The 22,957-nt window shown below is 36.2% G+C and overlaps 1 protein-coding gene across 1 annotated transcript in view; it reads left to right on the top strand.

Annotated features, from left to right (window-relative positions):
- The window catches only part of LOC140150844 (oxidation resistance protein 1-like), a 112,057-nt gene that overhangs the window by 82,725 nt on the left and 6,375 nt on the right, over window positions 1–22,957 (top strand). Inside the window, 2 exon segments of the mRNA XM_072172989.1 lie at window positions 17,384–17,549; window positions 21,467–21,626. Coding sequence (XP_072029090.1) covers window positions 17,384–17,549; window positions 21,467–21,626 — 326 coding nt within the window.

Here is a 22,957-nt window from a genome sequence, read left to right as displayed (position 1 = left end):
ATGGCTTTGATATTATAAATTGCATTGATTGTGGAATATGTATTTCATTGATTGTGTTCATTGCTTGGAACTGATTGATTTCAATGTTTGTTATTCATCATGCATGGCGTTGATTGATTGAATGTTTGCAATTACTATCCATAATGAGTACTTATTCAATTTGAATTCAGCCACAAAATACATTATAAGCCTACACCATGTGCTGCCCTATGCTTATGAATATAATGAGGTTTCTATTTTTGTAGGTAATTTCAGGAAGAATGGTTTAAAAACCTGCAAAAATAGTTATAATCCATATTCTTCAATGTGTAGCAGACTTTAGAAATGAATTAAAAAAACACACAAAACTGTTCAAAATTTATGTGATTAAGCAAAATGAGTCTATTGTCAAGCAACATTTGTGGCAAGCAGATTTTGGCAGGTCAAATGCAGGGGGATAATTGTTGGCATGCATTATTAGGTGTCTGTTCAATATTAGTATCACACTGTAAAAAGGTATCTATATAGATAAACAATACCATTATTTTCAAATATGCACATTGTCCTGCTCGCTACACTCGCATCATATCTAAACCAGTCCCCCAAATTGGTGCTATGGGGGATGATCTGAGGGAAGGAGGGGGACTGTGGAAGGGGGGATCATAATAATTGCATAGCCCCTCATTAGCAATTTCAAAGGTATATCTTTACATAGACATTAATAAGGGAGTGTTCATTAATACTTTGGTAGGGGGGTGGTCTACCTCAAATTTTTCGCTCAAAAACTTTTTTGACCCCCCCTCGATGGACCGCTAAACTTTTTTGACCCCCCTATTTTGACAGACAAAACTTTTTTGACCCCCCCCCATTATCGTATAACAAACATACTTAATAGTGTTGTTTCCAGTGGTGTGGTACCTGGGTCACATGTCATTGAGGGAGGCAAATGTTTGAAACATTCCCGGTGGGACAATTTCGCATGAAATACAAGCACAAGGAAATTTTCATTTTATACTTACCGGTAATTTAGATTTGTCCCAAATCAGGGTGTTTATCTGATTTTACAGGGATAAATGAAATAGAGGATTTATTTGGAGGTTCATAGGCACATCAGCATAATTTGGATATCCGTGGCTATTATGATAGTACAAATGCGTAAGAACCGCGTAAAACATTTGACCATAATGAAGCTTGAATGGTCAAATATTGTTAAAATTGGAACTAATTTATGCAAAAAGCTAAAATGGTCAAATATGAGATTAATTTGGTCACACAAATGTACATAGATATCAGTTTTGGCCCCCAAAGACCGTGGGTACCTGGGCTCTGTGCCCACTCTGCCCTATGGTAAATCTACCCATGGGCCTATGTGTACAAAATAATTTTGCAATGATAAATAGTAAACTGAGGTGTGCAGTTTAGGTACAAAGAAATCCAATCTATTTGCAATATTTTCTTTTTTTTTTTTAGTTGTATTTTGATCAGATTGGAACATAATCATATTTGTAGCCTACTTTGAAGATATATAAAATTTTATGATAAAAAGTGCCAGTATTTATTAGACCAACCCAGATGTTGCAGATCATCTTTAATGTTATATTAATTAATAGATATGTGTACACTATTAAAAAGTGCAATCATTTTTTCAAACAAAATCACTGAAAACCCAAAGTTGCCCATGTTAAAAGTGATATAGAGGATCTCAATGCGCGCGAAAATTTTGGGTTTTGAAGAGGGAAAACTTTTTTGGCCCCCCCCCTTTCCTACCACCTAAAACTTTTTGGTCCCTCCTCTTTTAAGATGCAAAACTTTTTGGCCCCCTCCCTTTTACCAGCCCCCCACCAAAGTATTTCTGAACACTCCCTAACAATATGATTGCAAACAGTACACAAGGCAGCCATTTGACATTGCATTCTACATATTAAGTCTTTGTATTTTGCCTCTTCAAATAACTCTGTTTAATTAGTAGATGTAGTTGATCAGTGAAAACATTATGTAAAGAAATATAAATGCCCATGCATGAAAATTAAGCCAATTTGCCAACTGACATGGACTAACAAAATTGCCGTTCTAGCAAATATTTGTTCTTCCTAAATTATCCATTTTAATGATCAATTATAAATGTGAGTATCCCATGCCTCGTAAATGGGGATTCTTTCGAAATGCAAAAATGTCCTGCCATCAAAATATTGTGCTGCACACACAGTGCTCATATTCTACCAATGCTGTGTTAATTAAATCAGTCTTTGTGTTGTTATAGATTGCACATATGACATGGGATTTTTGACATTAATTAGTTCTGTTATGAATCGTTTCCCATCTCATTAGAGAAAAAATGATCCAGTGACTAGTTTATTAAACTGTATTTTTGACGTTAGCTGTTATGTCATATCAATTTCCCTTATCATTCATTACTAATAAATAATGATAGATTTTTATGTGAAGTTAAATACTGTTTTACTTTAATATGGGATTTTTGGCATTAATTGACTCTGTAATATGAATCTCTTCCTATCTCATTAGAAAAAAAAAAATCTAGTTTAATGTATGTTATACCAATGCCCTCTTTTCATTTTATATTATAGGGGTACTACACTAAGCCAATTTTTTGCTTATTTTTGTTTTTCTCAAAATTATAGCGCATTGGTGACAAGTAAGATATGTATATTATAGGGGCAAGGACTACAACTACTGCACTGAAAATTCAGCAACTCAAGGCAAGTAGTTATTGATTTATTGATCAAATATTGGTTTTCCCTCATTTGTGACTGTAACTCCACAACTGTTGTCTGTGCTGAAATAAAATTTCCAGTGTATCAGTTGTAGTCCTTGCCCTAATATACATATCTTACTTGTCACCACTGCTCTATAATTTTGGAGAAAAATGCAAAAATAAGCACAAAATTGGGCAGGGGTGTAGTACCCCCTTAAGAGGACAATGATAGATTTTGGTATGACTTTAGTTTTAAAGTACTTTTTACTTCGACATGAGATTATTGACATTCAATTTAATTAGCAGCGTAATGAATCATTTTACTTGTACCTGTCTCAAGTAATGATGTTAGTTTTAGTTTTTAGTTCTGACATTTAACTGTTACATATCAATTTCCCTTTTCATTTAAAACCCTGATGCCCCAAGGCTGGAAGGGAAAGGGAGGAAGGAATAAAGAATAAAAGAAGTTGTTTGCTCTGGGTATGATTCGAACCCGAGATCCGTCACATGCCAAGCACTAGGTCGGCGACTCTTTCGCAAGGCCAATGAAAGCGGTCCTATATATCACTTAGGGTAATTGCGTCATCACATCACACGCCCAGTGCATATATCAAGTATTATTTTGTAGTACCTGTTAGTGTTATGTTTAAGTGTACAACCCAGATGATCGATGGTATCCTATAAACTTAACTAGTTTCATTAGAGAGGTGTTAAAAATAATGATTAAGTTTCTCCTATGATCTTAACCCACTTCCAGTTTCATTTCAGATGAGAAGGGAAAGGGTCAAATATGAAGAAAAAAATGGAAATAAGTTACATTTATAGGGTGTCATCGATCTTTTGGGTTGTTCCCTGAAGATACTTAGATTTCACAAGAAGTTTTTACTATGACATAGGATTAGACTCATTTATGAAAAGTTTTGCCTTCTCATTAGAGAAGAAATAATGTAGTTTATTAAAATGAGTTTTTACATTAACTTTCTTTACATACAAAGTTTCCATTTTCATTATCGAGAAAACCGATATTGTTTATACATTATTATATGTCAATACTTTTTACTATGACATGGGTTTTTTGACATTAGGTCGTGTGTCCTGAACTCGCCACCCTTAGCGTTACATGACAAATATTATGAATTTTTACACCAACCGGGTTTCTAATTAGATTATCTTGACAATCACGAACCCTAAACTAGCAAAAGTATACATTTTTGGAAAGCTGAAGGCATAAGCAATTCAAATATATACATTTCAACTCATTATACAGGGTGACCTGCAAGTTATACAGGGTGGAATGAAAAAGATTTTGATAAAAAATGGGTCACTCAATGCATTGCTTATTACCAACTTACAGTAATAAACTGGAAGTAAACAACATTCATTTGGTTAGAGGATATGGAGAGTCAACTGACTTTGGAAGAAACCAAAATCACAGCTGTTTGGTAATCTCGAATATAGGGTGTCCCAAGTATGTTCGATTTTTTACAATTCAACATATTTTGAACCTAAACATTTCCCCCCTAACCAATACAGAAAAAATATGTCCATATTTGGATTCCTCGTCAAATTTCCCTTCAGAAAATCTATACTTTGACTATGATAGGATAAGTAATTAAAATTTTACAGTAACTTTTAGATTTTGAAGACATCTGCATTACTTACTACAGTGTTTAATATGACAACGGGTAGTTTTGTATGGAAAAGTTTGTATTTTCTAGACTAAAGCAATCATAAAGTATTAAAAACAATTAGTAGAATTGTTTAGCTGTAAGGCCATGAGTGTTTTATATGCTAAATAGAGTCCAAATCCAATTTACAACCTTAACAGAAGCAGATTACGCACTAAAAATACCATTCCCATAGAGTTTGTGTGTACCACATCCCCCACCACCACATCCCCCACCACCGCCACCCTGCCCATTCCGAATTCTATGAAGCACAGTGTTAGTATTAAACAAGTTCAAGTATTTCTTTTTACAGGGTTGAAAGTGCATTTTATTTAGCAATAAAATGAGACCACAAGCATGACAATACCTTCTTGCTTGACAGCGATATCATCATTTGTTTTGAGTCGACTTTGGCAAAATGTAACGTCGCCACCTTTTTTTGGTGGCGAGCTCAAGACACACGACCATTAGAGAAAATGAGAAAATAAAATAGAGAAAATGTAGATTATTTTTGACATTTCATTTAGATTAACTGATATTTCCTTTTTTAAATAGAAAAATTTACCATATATATTATATAATGTTATAACATATGATTTTATTACATTAATTAAAGGAGTGTTTCGTGATCCTAGCATCCTCTTTTTATGACATTTTTCAGTACATATCCACGAAAAAAGCCTATTCCCAAAATTTCAGTTGATTCCGATTTTACGCTTATGCGAAGTTATGCATGATTATGTGCATTACACTGCTCCATAGACAATGCGTTGTAATTTCGTTCTGGTGCACCAGAACGAAATTCAAATTTCACGATATCTTTGCAAAACGAATTAATCTGCAAGAAATATTTTGCACATAAACATTGTGTAGCCAGAGGTTTCCACGTGATATAAAAATCTCAACTTTTTTGGAGAAAAGTGGGGGGATGAGGCTGTGGATCACGAAATGCCCCTTTAACTCATTTGTGTTTTCTCTTTAGCGAGACAAAATGATGAGTCCATCAATTGCCCTTTAAATTACAGAGAAAAATACCCAAATGTTCATTACTTTGGTTTCTGTTATATGGATCATATTGACTTGCTTCAAATTTGCTTTTCATTAATTTAGAGAAAAATTATTAATTAATTTTGTTGAAATCAACTACTTAAAAAAAACCAATTTCTATATATGTATTATGTTCACTTCTCAGCAGAGAGAGAAAATGCATATTTGATTCAAAGCAAATTATTTTGTGAAACATATTTCATGATATATTTTTTACTTCCTCCCCTTATGATTTAGATTTCAGCTGAAATTTGTTTATGAACAGTGGCGGCAATACGGGAGGGCTGTTTTCTTCCCCCCCCCCCCCAGTTTTCCCTCCCCACTTTTAAGGCCTTGTCAGCCTTAAATTTTTTTTATTTATAGCAAGAAGGAAGGAATTAACACCAGGTTGGCATGGGATAGCTAGACAGGGGCCAAGTACTATGCCCTCAGATTTTCTTGTTCATCAAAATATAAATAATACATTTATACATACAAAAAATTATGAAAATTTCAACTTGTTGCAGCAATAATGTTATGCTAAATTTGTTGATTTTAGTTCATTTTGCCCCCCCCTGCTTCCCTCCCCCCCAAAAAAAAATCATGGTGCTGCCACTGTTTGTGAAACTTGAAATTTCATAAAGTTATGAACTGCATACATTTTATAATAGTATATGCAATTATGATTAATCCCATGGTGTTTGGCTTTTAAAAAATCTTATAAAGTTATAGTAGGTATAAATTGCATTGAGTTTAGTAAACGTAGTTGCTAGTTAAGTCACCATTAGCATCGCCTGCAGCCGATACAGGTACTTAATAAATTCACCACTTAAAATAATAATAACAAGATTCAATATAAGATCAGCAGATTTGAGTGATGAGATGATAACAGATTATTTATGGAAAAATTTGTGTAATTTACAGCGCACTTCCTCGCAGAGAAAAAAACATCACAGAACAGTAATCAATTATTTATTTTTAGATAGAATTTAAAGAGTGTATGCACTATACTTTGATCCGCTCGTAATAGGGGAGAATTATTTGTTTTTGTTACTGCACGCATTAATGCGGCTGTCAGTTGCAGTCCCTGCCCACCGGGGATAGCGGGGACGTAATTTTGGAACTGTTACAAACATGTAACAGTCCCGGCTAAGTCCCGGCGGGCGGGGCAATATTTTGTACATCCCCGGGCAAGTCCCTGCCCCTAACCCCGGGGCAACCACCGAAAAGATCACAAAACGTGCATAAATTCCGAGCCTCAAATCATAATATCAAAGAACCTGGATTCCCCTTTCATTCATTTGAGTTGTTTACTGAAGTACAACATTGAATGGTAAAAACAATAGAATGAATAACAAGAACTGTCTTTAAAAAAGACAATGCAGTTAATAATAAATTAAATTAATATTAAATTAAATGGCTAAGTAAAAGGGCCAACTACTGTAGCAAAGGGGTGAACTACTAATATCATGTCTGTGGGCCAACTTTGTGAAAAATTGAGCTGACTTCACTTCTCATTCAAAGTTGCAACATGGCAAAAGATTTCGGGCTATTAAGTCAAATGAGGCATCAAAGTTTTTAGAAAAAAAATGGGTTTCTTTGTGCTAGCTATTTCAGTTTTAAAATTTGATGCATAGATTTTGAGTTATTATCTCGAAATGAAGGGGGGTAATTACTCTATGTGATGTGTATATCCCCACTGAATAATGATGTACAGACTACTTTACATGAATCTGTAATTTAGGCCTATATACTAAAAGTATCATATAAATTAGCTACATGTATTTGAATGAGGCTACAACTTTGTCAATACTGCTGTTTTCTTCGTTTTTTGCCAATTTTTTCATTTCAAAAATACCAAATGACAATTTGAATGACTTATCCTTTACATTTTTAAATTTTTAAATTTTTACATTGCTTAAAAGCAATTTATAAACAACTTGAATTTTGTTACACTTGGGCTAGAATCGCTGCATGGGCCTTTAAAAGTTCTGTTTGATGACGTATATCATAGATCTTAAATCACAATACTGTATACATTGTATATACATTGTATATTATCCTGTTTTGCCAAACAAGACATGGCTGTACATTGTATATGATACATACCAGCATGTAATATAGTTGACTCAATATTCACACAGGATGGGACAATGTTTATAGATGAGGGAGGTTGCATGCTTTGGGCCATTTACCTTGCAGTCATTGCAGTGATTGATTACCACACTGCTTACCTAGCTAGCTAGTCTCAATGCAGTCGGCAATTCCAGTTGAAATACATACACCCCCTATGGAAGGCATGATCTGAATCACTCACACAGGGGGTGTAGATTTCAAATGGGGTTACCTGAATGTGTTATTCAGTTTGAAATCTACACTCCCTATGTAGAAGATTATCTTCCATATAGGGGGGTGTGTGAATTTCAACTGGACTAGCGTAATGAATCAAGTTGTTGCTATATGTATACATGTACCTTGCGATGTCCATCAAGATAGCACTCTTCCCCAGTTTCTAAGTATAGAATGTAAACAGATGGAAATCTCTCGTAAAAGGCAGTATAATGTACTAGGATGGCAGAGTTTGAAGAACTTTGAAAAAATTGCTTTTAATTGAGGAATCTGTGTATAACTGTCAGTGGCGTAACGTGGGTCATCCGATTCGGGGGCACCGACCATGATTGGGGGGCACCGGGTCTGATTCGGGGGTCACAAGCAGTTTTTGACCATTTTCCTATGGGATTTTCTAAAAAATTTCAGTCGATTGGGGGGGCACGCGCCCCTATGACGCTACGCCACTGATAACTGTGTATGCACAGTACAGAAACTGTTGATGTTCACATTTAAAAACGGCATCAATTGCAGGTGTCAATTAACACTTGGATAGTTAAAAAAATGATGAAATGTCAACAAACAAGGAAGATTTTCAGGAAGTAGATCTGTTACCCAGTTACATCTGTGGCATTGTTAATTAGGCATGACGTTTGTTCATTATTTGAATAGCTCGTTATTATTTATTAATTATGCATCATCATGATCATCTTAATTACGAGTGTACTTTGGATTTATTTGGATTTACCCGGAGTATGCTTGTGATGTTGGCAAAATAAGATTTTTTTTTAAGAGTAGTAATCTTGTTTTGGGCCATGTGTGAAAATGTAAGATGACAGGCCTGATGATGTGATGTATCCTCCGTTGATGATTTGGACTTGTTATTTAGTAGTCTTGGTTAAGTCTTGATTGGTAAATAAGAAAAGACTGTTCTACAGGCAGAGGGAGTTGCGAAGTAGGGGTAGGGTTGGAGATGGAAAGTTACTTTTTTCTGGAAGATGGCAAGTGACCTAAAATATCATAGAAAAATATGAACATTTTGTGCAAATATATATTTTGACAATTTTCTGATTTTGTTTTTCATATCATTTCAGTCAAAATCTATCTACTTTGGTAAAAAAACTGTTTTACTTGCACTGCTGATTTCTAAAAACCTGGTTAGAGGGCTGTAACGGCCAGGGCCGTAGCAAGCGGGGCGGCCGTGGATGTCATGGCCCCACTTTTTGAGAATTTTTTATCTTTTTCTTTATATCTTTATTTCAATTTGGGTGTATATTTGTAATTTGGCCTCCCCACATTTGTGATGGCCGTCCCACATTTTTCAACCTTGTTACGGCCCTGGTAACGGCTCTTTTGGCCCGTGAGGTTGTAATTTTCAATGGCACACTTTGTAAACCTGAATGTTACAATGATGGCTCACAATTTGACCTCAAGTCCAGTACCTAAAGTCCATTCTATGCATGTTAGGACTGCATGTTCAATTTGAGTTCTAGAAGAACTGTGTCCCAGCGGATGAGCATGTATGAGGAGATCTAAGTGAGAGCAGCCTTGTCTAAACAGAAGTCTATTAAAAGCTCCAAAAGAAAAATATTTATCCTGTTCCGTTTTCAACTGAAAGGGAAACTGTGTGTCAGTTGGCAAACTATTTTATTTTACACACAAAAAAATGAAGTTCTGACTTATTTTCAGGTTGGTCAGTTGGAAATATATTTTGGACAATATTTTTACCTGTTTTAAACTATTTAGAATGCAACTCTGTTCACAAAAAGGTGATTTAAGATTTTCAGCCATATGTCATGTTAGTAAGGCCTTGGTTCAAGGCTAATAAAACCGTCATTGACACAATACTGTGACCGGCTATTTTTACTCACGCTGTGCTTTTTTAGTTGGCCACACTGTATGTGTAGTTAAACTGCCCCCGTAGTAAACACTCAAACGATGATGCCCGGTTTGAAATCTACCTCATTTGAAGTGACTTGTGATGGGTGTCATAGCATGCATGCATTTTGAGATGTATGATGTCAAGAAGTAGAAATGGATGGTGAATGAGATCAAGTGCTCCGTGATGCAGCTGAGAGAGACGACTCTGAGTTAATCTCTTATCTTTACCATCGGTCTTGGATGCCTGGCTGTTATGTACGTATGTATGTATGGGTAACTACAACCAAAGTTGTGTAGTGGGATTAAATTTGATGGCTACTTGCAGATTAAGAGTGGTGAGGGAGAGAGAGGGATGAGTAATAATATTACTATCTTCTCTGGGTCATGTTGATGTATATATATCTATTTTGCTTTCTTAAGTAGTATGTGACAAATATGGTATGTAGTTGGTCAATGAAATTTCTTGTTTCCTTTATTTGTTTTATTTGTTTATTAAATTGTTTTTGGTTTAAGGAATTAAGGTGATGCATGCTTTACAGGGTTACACCTGATTCAAATGTGTATTTGGTCTTGCATGTTTAAACAACAAATCTCCTCAAATTTATGCAAAATTTAGCTTTTTGGTGGTATGAAAGTACTTTCCAAAAAGGGAGGTCTTTCCAGGGTAACATACCCACATGGACATTTGTGTAAAGTGCCCCCCCCCCTCCAGATTGAATTGACTTAAGTTTCAGAAATAAGGTTTTTTCATGGATATCTTTTGAAACCTACTAAAAAGAGAATGCTAAAATCATGAAATACCCCTTTAAATAAAAGCCAGATCTATTTCAGTCAATTTAATTTCTTGTTTGGGAAGAAGATCAATGTGAATGAAGTTAATTATTGAATCATGTATACTGCAATGCACTGCATGTTTACATATTAACCTGCATGATATGTATTGATTAATGCTAAATGCTAAAGCGTACTACAGGAAATTAATTGAAACTCACTTCATGCAAAATATTCTAGAATACTTTTACTTCATGCATAAATGCGTGTGTGCAAGTATGAATGCTTAATCGGGGTGGTCTTTGAACATGGAAGTTTTTTTTAATTTAAATTTGACACAAAATAATGTGTGAAATTTTTAATTCAAGGCAATATTAAACAACAACTCGAGCTGTTCTACTGCCAAATAAAGTTGTTCAGTTGTGATTTAAAAGAAAAAAAATTTGAATGGGCTAAATAAATAACCCATAAAATATCTGCCAGCTTCAAAAACATGAAATACAAGGAAGAACCATGGTTCATTTTTGCACACTTTTGAATAGGGATTTAGAGTTGGGTTTTGGGTTTAGGGTTAGGGTTTTGGGTTAGGAATTAGGATTAGGGTTTAAATAACCAGAAATCTGACCAGAAATAGCTAGAAACAAGCTAGAATCTTCCATGTGTAAGAGACTGATTTCAGCCTCTTATACACTATTACAATTTCGCTCCTATACCTTTGCATTGGGAAGAACTGCGGTCCCTACAAAATGGTCGTATTATATAGTTCCCTATGCAAACCACTCAGGATATCTATATGTTATTGTATTATTATTATTTGAGGAATATATCTTGTTGTAGTATATACCGGGGGGGGGGGGCCCTTCAATTTGAAATGGATATAGGTGTAGGGCTGGCAATTTCGCACTAAGGGGCATTCGGTGAGAGCAAAATGTAAAAATATGGGGTCAATGGGTGAGAGCATGATTTTTGGCATTTGGTGAGAGCAAAATGTAAAAAATATGGGGTCATTGGGTGAGAACATGACCTTTTTTTAAATGGAATATTTGGGTGAGAACCGAAACACCGCCACAGAAACCTCGAAATATCGAATTTCTAGTTCTAAATGGCTTCAAATTTCTTTGTTTTTTCCAAATAAGTAACAAAATCAGTGATGAATGAAAGTTGCTATTCAATATTGAACTTGTAAGGGTCTTTGGGTGACAGATCAAATGGAAAAATAGGGGATCTTCGGGTGACAGAGCATGTGTTCGTAAAAAAAATGGGGTCTTTGGGTGACAGCGATGCTGAAAAGGGGGGTCTTAACAGCCCTACATTCGTGTCACCTCAAAGTTGGAGTGCCCCCCGGTAGTGTAAAGCCTATAAAACCAAGTTAAGATTGTGAACATTTGACATTTTAACAAATATATTGATGTCAAAATTTACCTAACTAAAATGGCTGTGAAATCAAGATTTTTGTTGTAGTCTTACGCTATACATACATGTACAGCATTATAAACTGTGCATGTACATTTATGCATAAGGCAGGATTAGCCTGAAGCCAGATTAAGTAATCCCTTACGCATCCTGCTAGCATTTAAACAAATCTTTGCTATTCTGCACGCAGTAAACATGTTGTTACTGACGACACCATGATTGAGCCACTGGATTGGGAGTAGAGGAGTTGAGGTGAAAATATGACATATGATATGGGCTACCTAGCTGCCTGGTGTTATTTGACTCATCTCAGTGCTCATATTTTGTTTTTTGAATGTGAGTTTTAAAGGCCTATTCAGCGATTTGCTCATTCAGAAAATCATCAAAATTATTTTGGTTTTTTTGCATCTAGCATGGATGTGCTGACATGTACATGCTAGTGGTTGGGCTGAAAGTTGTGTATTAAAGACAAAATAGGACATTTTAAAATGAAACTGTAATATTCATGTATAATTTGAATGGGGCTTCAGCTTTGTCAATACTGCTGTTTTCCTCGTTTTTTGCCAAATTTTCCATTTCAGAAATACCTAATGACCAGTAATTTATACGCAATTTTATTTTACATTTTGCGCTGGGATGACTGAATACCGTATTTAAAATTGATACCTCGCCCTTAAGTTGCATAAAGTTATGTATCTCATGACATTAATTAATGAACAAGATAAAGACAAAATACACAAGGCAGCGTTTGGTGATTATTGCGTTCTGAACTCTTCATTGCAGATACTGATAAATATGACATATTAAAGCATCGCATGCTTTAATTATAGCATGTTTTGTGCTTGAACTCTGTCATAAGATGTTTGACAGCTTGGACAGGGAACTAAAAGACTTCCGGAGATGGGTCTTAAAAAGCAGTTCATATGAGGAAGTGCAGAGTACACAAATGTACAGAGAGAGAGAGAGACAAAGGACTGGACTTTCACCCAGTCTGAGGCTATTTACTGGTGTGGGGCATCAAGATAATAAATATAATGACGTAATCTGGTTCGTCTACCTGTGGCAAAAGGTTTGAGTTTTTCGTCACCTTAAAGGGGCATTATTTTTGGCAAAATTACCTTTAGAAATGGGTAAGGGGTCGGCAGCTAGAGCTGCACACACATCATAATTCAATCAGACTTCTCCTATTCTCTCAATTCATGGGTCTCAGCCTGCCAATATATCTGACATTCGCCATGTGGCAGCAGCGTAGCTAGTGGGGGCAGGGGGCAGAGTGACCCTGACAAAAAATGAAGGAGAAAAGTGCTCCTCTGACGAAAATCAGGAATGCAAAATCAGGAAAAGAAATGGAGCAAGGTGCCCGTTTTGAAAAACTCATCCCGATCATAGGCCAAAATAGGGTAAAATACAAAAAAATTCCATGCTACACTCACACATAGTATAGTGTAAAATACACATTTTTGTGCGCCACACGCGCACATCATGATTGTCCCAATAAAGCCTTTTTTGGAAGCTCAAAGACTTTACATGAACATTCTCTCTAAAAAGAACCGGTATAATATCCACCGGTATAATATCAGGTCAAAATGACTGGGAAATTCATCGATAATGATGTATCCCGGAATCTTTTTTGTCTTTATCCCAATTTTTTTATTTTGCCCCCCCTCCCCGACCAAGAAAGCTGGCTAGGCCCCTGCCATGTGGCCCTCAGATCAGATTTAAAAAAATTGCTTTCAACCATAAGCTAGCTTTATAGCTGGTGGTATACAATTTGTCTGAAACTTAACCCACCCTGAAAGAACACAATTAAAGCAAATAAAAATACTTGTTTGATGTCGGTTACATTATTGATACGCAATTGTCAAATGTGTGAAAATTTATATCATGGCTATGGTTTGGTTTAATAACAAAAGTGGGAATTTCCCTTTCAGTTTCATGAATTAATCATGCTTCACCAGCTTAATCATATCAATGGTAAAACCATTGCCACAGCGTCTTTTCACAAACTCAGTCATTTGTCAAAATTAAACAAAGTGGAAGTTACCAATGCAGAATATTAGCCAATGGGAAGAAGAGTTAATATACTACAGCTATGCACACAGTTGTATAGCTCATGCTGCAAGCATGGTAAATGGGCATTGCAAGTGGCTGGGGATTCCCCCAAATGATGTTATATCATTGGCTTAATTTTGATAAGCTCCACCTCTTTCCCCCTACTGTATAACAAGATATTTTAGTGGTATCAATTGTTCATGATTTCTAACAGTTTTGAACAGATTTGTAAATTTGGCTTTTATACATGTAAGAGGTGTTAAAATCTAGGCCTATACTTTAAACCTTCTTTTTAAAATAGTTTTGCAGCCTTTAATTTCACAGTTCTGAATCAAAATGAAAGAATCACAAAAATAAAAACCTCATAAAATTATCCAGCTGCTACAAATATTTTACACTTGCTGGGTGCACCAGGATCTCAAACATTACAATGAATGGGGTCCCAGTTCCTTAACCCCAATACATGTGTGTAGTCATGGAATGACCTATAGATACTTTGGGTACATAAACTCATACTCCACAACCTAAGATCTACTTCTAAGCTATGAATGTTGAATGGGGGGTTATGGAACTATACCATTAGAGATGAGGCTTCTTGGTTCCAACGTCTAAACGTTGTGGGCAATTCCCGGGAGATAATGAATGGGCGCATGATTTGGTGCTTTGTCTGCTCACTTTGTATTGCAGCAGCACATGTATCACCTAATATTTCATAACCATCATGCTAAACCCTGCAAGATTGAAACATTGACTTAATATCAATGAAGTTGTATTAATTATTGTTGGCAGTCAAAGGAGAACTGAAACTTTTGTAGAGTGGAAATTTTTGTCACATTTGTGTACTTTTCATTGATTACTCTGGACTTTGGTTCTTCTTGTGATAACTTCTGTGGATCAAAAGATACATGTGTATGTATGTATCCAAAATTACACAGTGATTACTGAATAACTACAGACTACTGAACATGGTGCACTCTTTCGCAGCAGCCTACCTCAAAATTGGACTTGAACTAGGACAAAAGATCTAAAGGATCAAATGGGCAGCAGATGAATGTTCTTCATCATGGACCTAAGTTATACAGAATACTTCTGTTGCTTTTGACGTGTTATGTTTGAAACAAAATGCCAAGTTTACAGAGGATCGACTGCATGCAGTAGCCAGTAGATAGATCATTGGATTCACTAGATGAAGACAAGATTCAGGATATTTGATAACTTTGCTTTACTTATACTGTTCCATACTGTTTGGATTCACCTCAAACAGGTGCAGCAGTGACATGGACTGGAAGTGGGAAATCTTGATATAAGGCATCTGATGTAGGCGGTGCATGGAGTGATCTTTGAAAATCGTTTACCAGCAATATTGTTTAGATGCAAGTAGAATACTGTGAGACTGAAGTTCTACTATGATGGTATCAATCCTAGATTAATGTGGTTATTAAAAGATCTTTTAAATTTGTTTGCTCAGATTTAGCTGCTGCACTGATTTTGTACTGTGCGGAAACACGCTTGGATCATGATAGGACAAGATTCAGGCAGACTGCTGAAGTAGGGTTGCTAATGCTTTTAAATATCATCATACATACGAATGTAGTACTCCTCCAAGCCTGAAAGATGAGAAAGAAATGAAGATAATAGACAAAAAGAAAAAGAAGGCAATTCAGTGAACACATTTAACTTCCTATCTTTGGTTCAAGAGAAAGAAAATGCTTTAGCTTAAACTTAATTGCCTCAAACGCAACTGTTTGTGCATTACAGATACGGAAATAAATTGCCATATTTCCATTTAATCATGAGTGTCCGCTGTACGGAGATCTCAATGTCTGTTTCATTGATTGAATGATTAAGTAAACTCATGTCTATAGCATCACTGACCAAACACAAAAACCTTTTATGTAATAATCAACTTCATGTGCAACATGTGTTTTATATGGCAGACAGTTCATCGGTCCTTTTCCTTCTTCAAGTAGTTGAAGTAGCTGCAAATGTTTTGAAAACATTGTGAAATCTGAACAACATGCAACTCTGTGATATTTCAGACTTTGAACGTAGATGCATTAAACATTGTGTGCTTTTCACTGAATGGAATCGACACCAATCTGATCGTAAATTTGATAAGCATTAATGAGTAACAGGAGTGATAACTACTCGCCCACCCATTTGAAAATATTGAAAGTATTAGATATTGGATGATTAGATACGTAACTTCCTTACGTACTTACACACCACTGTGTGATGATGAATGGTAGCATATAGTTCAGTTTGAGATTGTGAAACTACTGAAATTCTGACATTGCCTTCAGGCTTTTTGTGTGGGGGTGTGTGACATCACACTGGGCACTTCACGATGGGAAACATTGTAGATGGTAGACCTAGTCGTCGGAAATATGAGAAATTTTGTTCCAGTGTGACAAAAGTTGGTGAGTTTTGGCGAGGCATTGCAAGAGGAAATTGAATCTGTCAATTCCTATGTTCACTGCAAGATGGTTGTGAGAGCCAGTATAGTGAAGGATCTCGAAATAGTGGAAATATAATGCCACTTTGCATGGAGGACACAGGGGGCATGTGCCCCTGAGACGTTGGGAAATTAATTTTTGGCCCCACAACACTGTTGTGTGTTGTTTTTGTTATGGTGAGGATGGCCAGTCGGCTGTCCAGTTGACTGTGATCCAAAACATAATAATAATAAAATTGGATGCTTTACGGCCAATATTTATTGGTCTCGCTATGGGTTTTAAAATATTGGACTCTACTATGTCTCGTCCAATATTCTCAAACTCATAGCTCGACTAATAAATATGGGCTCAATCGATCAAATTTCATATCAAACTTGGCAGGCAGGGTAATAGAGTATGGTGACCTCATATATGCTGTTTTGTTTTCAGAGCACTTCAGTATTCTTGTTCAACGGAACATAGCTTGTTTTTTTTTTTTGCAACTTTCATCGCGTATCAGAAAAGTGATTGCCGATATCCAATTGATTTGTTTCTAGCATGCCATAGCGTCAAGTCGCAAGTAGCCAACTTGAAGGCAACTTTGTCACTATGTTGCTAGCTATGATTGGACACCGGTAACGATTAAATGCAAATGCAACCGCGTGCTGCAACTCAACTCATAAGCAGTTGACTTGAAGGCAACTTTGTCACTATGTCGCTAGCAACGACTGGAAGCCGGTAACGATTGTGAAAACGGCACCAGTGTTTGATTACTAGTGATTTTTACAAATTGCATGCTGCAACTGCTAGTACATGTATCATGTGCCTTTTATAGATCTTCATCGATCTTTTGGTTTGTTCTCTAACACTTTGACGATATTTCTTAAATTGTGTATTCAAATTTTGCCCCGCATTTATGTCAAAAACATGAAAAATCATCCTATTTTTGGCACATTGTAGACGCTCAGCTCCCGGTTAGGTTCTTAACCACCGGGGTTGAAGGTTTCTGGTCATGCTCTGATTTCATACACATCTATTCTTAATTGCATACACATCTATTCTTAATGTACACATTTTTTATTGACTATATGTGTGTGTTCTGTCTGCTTGATTTACAGAGTTTCTCCCTCGTCCTGCCCAGCGCTACGAGGACCCACCTCTTTACCTTTGCTTGAGGGTCAGTAAACCTATGCAAAAGACGTTTTCTAAGGATGAGAGGGCTAGGCCTACTGGGAAGAGTAGAGGAAAGATACCAGAATATTGGTTTGCAATACCAAGAGACAAGTAAGTTTGCATCCCAGCCTGGGTGTGTATCAGGGTCAGTAAATCTATGCAAAAGACGTTTTCTAAGGATGAGAGGGCTAGGCCTACCGGGAAGAGTAGAGGAAAGATACCAGAATACTGGTTTGCAATACCAAGAGACAAGTAAGTTGCATCATAGCCTGTGTGTATCAGGGTCAGTAAACCTATACAAAAGATATTTTCCAAGGATGAGAGGGCTACATTGTAGGCCTACCGGGAAGAGTAGAGGAAAGATACCCAAATACTGGTTTCAAATACCAAGGGACAAGTAAGTTGCATCACAGCCCAGGGGGAGGAAGGTCAGTAAATCTATGCAAAAGACTTACTCTAAGGATGAGAGGACTAGGCCTACCGGGAATTATACAGGAAAGATACCCAAATACTGGTGTGCAATACCAAGAGACAAGTAAGTTGCATCACAGCTTGGGTCTGCTAAACATCTTGAGCCCGAAAGTAGCACAAGTTTCTTCTATGTATGTGTGTATCAGGGTCAGTAAATCTATGCAAAAGGCATTCTCAAAGTATGAGAGGGCTATTAATTAAGCCTACTAGGCAAGAGTAGAGGAAAGATACCAGAATACTGGTTTGCAATACCAAGAGACAAGTAAGTTGCATCACAGCTTGGGTCTGCTAAACATCTTCAGCCCGAAAGTAGCACAAGTTTCTTCTATGTATGTGTGTATCAGGGTCAGTAAATCTATGCAAAAAGCATTCTCCAAGTATGAGAGGGCTATTAATTAAGCCTACTAGGAAAGAGTAGAGGAAAGATGCGAGAATACTGGTTTGCAATACCAAGAAACAAGTAAGTCTGCATCACAGCTTGGGATTGCTAAACATCTTCAGTCTGAAAGTAGCACAAGTTTCTTCTAACCATTGGCGTCTATGGAATAGTAACTATCAAAAGTCGCAAGTGCCAATGTCGAAAAGTAGCCCAATCATCTGTTAATGGACAGTTTCTATGGGATAGGAAGTAGTTTAAAGTACATGTAGCAGTACAATCTTGACACATGGCCCAATTGGGCTACTATAAAAGGCAGGTTAGATCACAGCCACTTGTATTTTGGTGGTTTATGTAAGGTCATTTTGTTCACTACCATATTCCTATTGCAGCTACCCTAGAGGTACACTGATGTCGTACTTTGTAGCTACTCTAACAAGTACTGCACAAGTCCAGTACCAGTGTGTGTGCTGTATGTGTGTTTCCGATGTGTGTACTCTAGGGCACTTTAGAGTACCAGTGAAGTAGCTGTGTGGCAGTGTACCTCTGGGGCCATCAGCACTAAGAATCTGGTAAATGGCCTCAATGCCATTGACATAGTTCATTAACCTCTATACTCACATCATATCTCAAAAGTTGTATAAAAACATTGTATCAGATCAAAGTATCACTATTCCTCCTATTTTTTTTAAAACAATCAATGCTCGCTAATTGTCCATAAAACACCCTGTCTTTGGGGTTATGTGTGCGCCACCTATTGGCAAAACTGAATTTATTCCAAATTTGACTTCCAGGAATAGGCACAATGGCCACCGTGAATGTTGTAGTGGTGCATGTCGCTACAAAATTTCAGTTTTATATGCATGTGGATGTGAAAATTTGTAAAGTTTTGGAATATATACATTAATAAATAGAATCTGTACAATAAATTGGGGCATTATTAGCAAATTTTATTCACAATTATCATGCTGAAATTATTAAACACTAGGTAAAATAATTAAATAGTCTCAATGAAATTGATTGTTTTTTCCAACCGTTTTAACAACCACCTGAACCTACAATAGCGCAGCAGCTTAGATCTTGATCACACGACCTAATACAAAATAATCACACGTTTTAAGATTCAGTTTCTTTCCTTGGTGGCTAAAGCGGATGCGGTGTACTCTCCATCATACAGAGGAGAGTTCTTAGAGTGGTTCCCATTAGTTGCTTAAGATTTTTTCAATGTTTGCGATGTGATATTTAAGATCAACTTGTGAAGCTGATGAGTGGGTGTTTAGTCAGTTCTTAAGGGATCTGGAATGAGCGTTTTGAGCATTTCGACAGTATTTTTTGTGGGACATGAGAGCACATCAGACATATCGAATTGCATTCTGAATACGAAGAATGTCTTTCTGATATCAAATTTTTTGAAATTTACGATATAATACAAATTTTATGACAAATTATTAAAATTTGATATTTTTCACATTTTTTGATATGTAACAGTCCTCAAAGTAAATTTTATAAATCTAATGATATATTCTTAAAGTGTATGTAGCTGGGAGGAAAAGCCGACGATCAATTGAAAATTTTGACCTTTCATATTGAAGATAGGATTTTTTTCCCCAAAGACCTTTTTTTGTTGGTGTTTTGGGAAAAAATCCATATCTTCAATGCGAAAGGTCAAAATTTTCAATTGATCTTCGGCTCTTCATCCCACCTACATACACTTAAAGTATAAATCATCAGATTTATAACGTTTACTTCGAGCACTGTTTAATATCAAAAATATCAATTTTAATCATTTGCCATAAAATGTGTATTACATTTCAAACAACAAAAAATCAAAATTATTTTATATCCTAAGGACATTCTTCGTATTCAGAATGCAATTCGATATGTCTGATGTGCTCTAATGTCCCACAATAAATACTGTCCAAACATTCATACCCCATCCCTTAAAAGATGCATAAATATGATGATCGGATACAGACATGACCTAGATGCAATAAGCTGCATGTAAATTTCTTCAACATGAATTTAAGTGATGTTGTGACAGAGGAAATAGCAAGTTTTCCTTAACACAGACACTCAGGATTTCTCAGCCCTGCCATGGAAAAATACAGTATCTACGAGTAAGTAACATATCAGATACTGTGTTTTTCCATTGGAGGGCAGTTTGCGGTCGTATCTTTTACAACCTTTTTCACCCTATATGATGTTCTCAAATTGAATAATCGGATACGAAACCTGATATACCCAAAGATTGACTTAATTGTTCAATACCTCTCGTTTGCGCAAATGAAGTGGGTCGTTGATCTTGTGATGTCCGGTGAGCAGACAATGCTAGACTTGGATCGAGACATGAGTGTCATATAGCGCAGCTTAGCAGTCCAAATTTTTCAAATATTTAAACGTAAATGGGCAAGAATCTCAACAAAATAAGTACAATTTGAGTGCAATATTTTCCCTATAAAAACAAAATTAGGTGAAAGCAAGTATTTTTTCTTCAAACAAAATGAATGTACTTCCAAGTGCGTTACAATCGTACCTGTACTCGTAGATCTGGAACCAAGTATGAGCGATGCTAGCAACTGTCAATGAATAAAAATTACATATTACGGTGAGATGATTTCACCCTTTTGTATGAATGTCACAGCCTTATCTTCTTTAAAATCAGCTGATTTTGTGGTCTTGTGAATGTGAATATGTTTCGAGAATTTAATTAAGCACCAAATATTTGAGAAACTTTCATATTTTACAGTTTTGCCAATGAACAGAATACTGTTCTATAGGTCATTTTGATACACATAATTTGCTTCTGATATCTAAACCATTGGAGCAAAATTATTTAATTCAAAATGTTGAAAACAGGTTGTTTTGGTGACAAGACCTCCATGCGAGGCAATAAACAAACCATATGAAAATATCGGATCAACTACCTTTTAAAGTGATTGACACAGATGGACCCTCAGACATGATCACGGACATGCTACGTTATATTTAGCCTCCGCCATGGGCATTGTGGAGGACATTGCACGATTTCACTCATTGTAAAGAAATCAAGTCAAACAGTTCTTCCCATTCATTTTGTACAGGCTAGACAAGTTATATATTCACGACAAGCACAAGTTGTCTCTTTTACCTAGTGAAGAAATGAAATAAATAAAAACTTGTTTGTGCCATTTTTATTTTACAGAGCTGACAACTTGTATGACTTCTTCCTGCAATGGACTCCTGATATTTACGGCAAGGATCTAGAGCCCAGTGATGTTGGCTTTGTGGTGGTTGATCAAGAAGATAGCTCGCTAGAAGTCGTAGAAGATTTCTTTGATGAACCAATATCCAAAGACTGGGAGGTAGGTTGCTATCATAGCCGTTCTGCTACAGAGGGGACTAAAGAGCGTATCGCATTTCTTCAAGGTGAACAGCAAATTTGACACACTTTCCAGCACTTGCAGTACTACTGCTAAAAGCTGGAATTCTTGTATATAGGGGTGTGGGATTTTGACCATATTCCATGAAACCCCTTGTCAGGAAATGCCCACCTATTACCCACATAATCATAATGATTCCACATGACCATAATCCAAGAATATACTTGTGTCAGGAAATACCTACATAAGAGCTAATCTGGATATAATAAAGGATAAGGATATAAGGGACCATTCACAAACACTTGTAAGGGGGGGACCTGATGCAAAAAAGGGGGGGGGGTGCCTAAAAAAATGACCACAAATTTTTGTGGGAAAATTGAGTTTATATGCTTTTCTATGGGGTTGACCCATAATTTTCACGTCAAAAAGGGGGGCCCTGATATTTTTGAGATCTGTAAAGGGGGGCCCCGAAAAAATATTGCGATGAAATTTTTTTGCATCAGGCCCCCCTTACAAGTGTTTGTGAACGGTCCCTGAATTCCCAGCGGAAGTGCTGTCACATAATTACATGTATATCAATCATATAGATAATCGGTTATCAATGTTATATTTAGTGAAGATCGGTTATCTATATGTTATATTTAGTGAAGATTACGACTTTATTCACACGTAGACTATTGGTGTAAAAAATGAATATTTTCTAGGAGAAAAGTCTTTTTTAAAAGAGACATATAGTAATTGGTGTGCATACAGGGCTGGAGAAATATGGAATTTGATTCTTTCTGAAAATGTTTGCATATGGAAGGAAATTTTACCATCCCAAATGAAGAAATATATAGAAATTATGATATGCTGCTATATTTGTGGGAAATTTGGCATTTTTTCCCAGGCCTGTGTGCAGGGGCCTGCAAATGTAGCATATGTTGTAATATAATTATGATGGTGTCAGCTGGTTTTGATAACACAAATGCTGAGATCTGCCATTTTTTTTTCATATTTCAAGCATCAATTATTAACTTCACAAAAAACATTTATTCAGATATGATGAGCAAAATGGACATATTTTTGCCACTTGTCCACTGGGTTTTGGACCAAATTTGTCCAAATATTGTGGTAATATTTGGTAATATATTGTGGTAATATTGTGGTAATATTTGGCCAAAAAAATATGTGTATATTGAATATTTAATATGTGTATATTGAATATTTAATCAGCCTCGTATTTTGAAGAAAACAAGGTGGAGAGAACATTTTGAGAATTTTTTTTATCAGCAATGCCGCAATTGCACAATTGCGCAGAATTAGCATGGTTA

The sequence above is a fragment of the Amphiura filiformis genome, chromosome 4 (assembly GCF_039555335.1).
Source record: "Amphiura filiformis chromosome 4, Afil_fr2py, whole genome shotgun sequence".
Lineage (NCBI taxonomy): Eukaryota > Metazoa > Echinodermata > Ophiuroidea > Amphilepidida > Amphiuridae > Amphiura > Amphiura filiformis.
The sequence above is the reverse complement of the archived record's forward strand: the minus strand, read 5'-3'. Positions and strand labels throughout refer to the sequence as shown.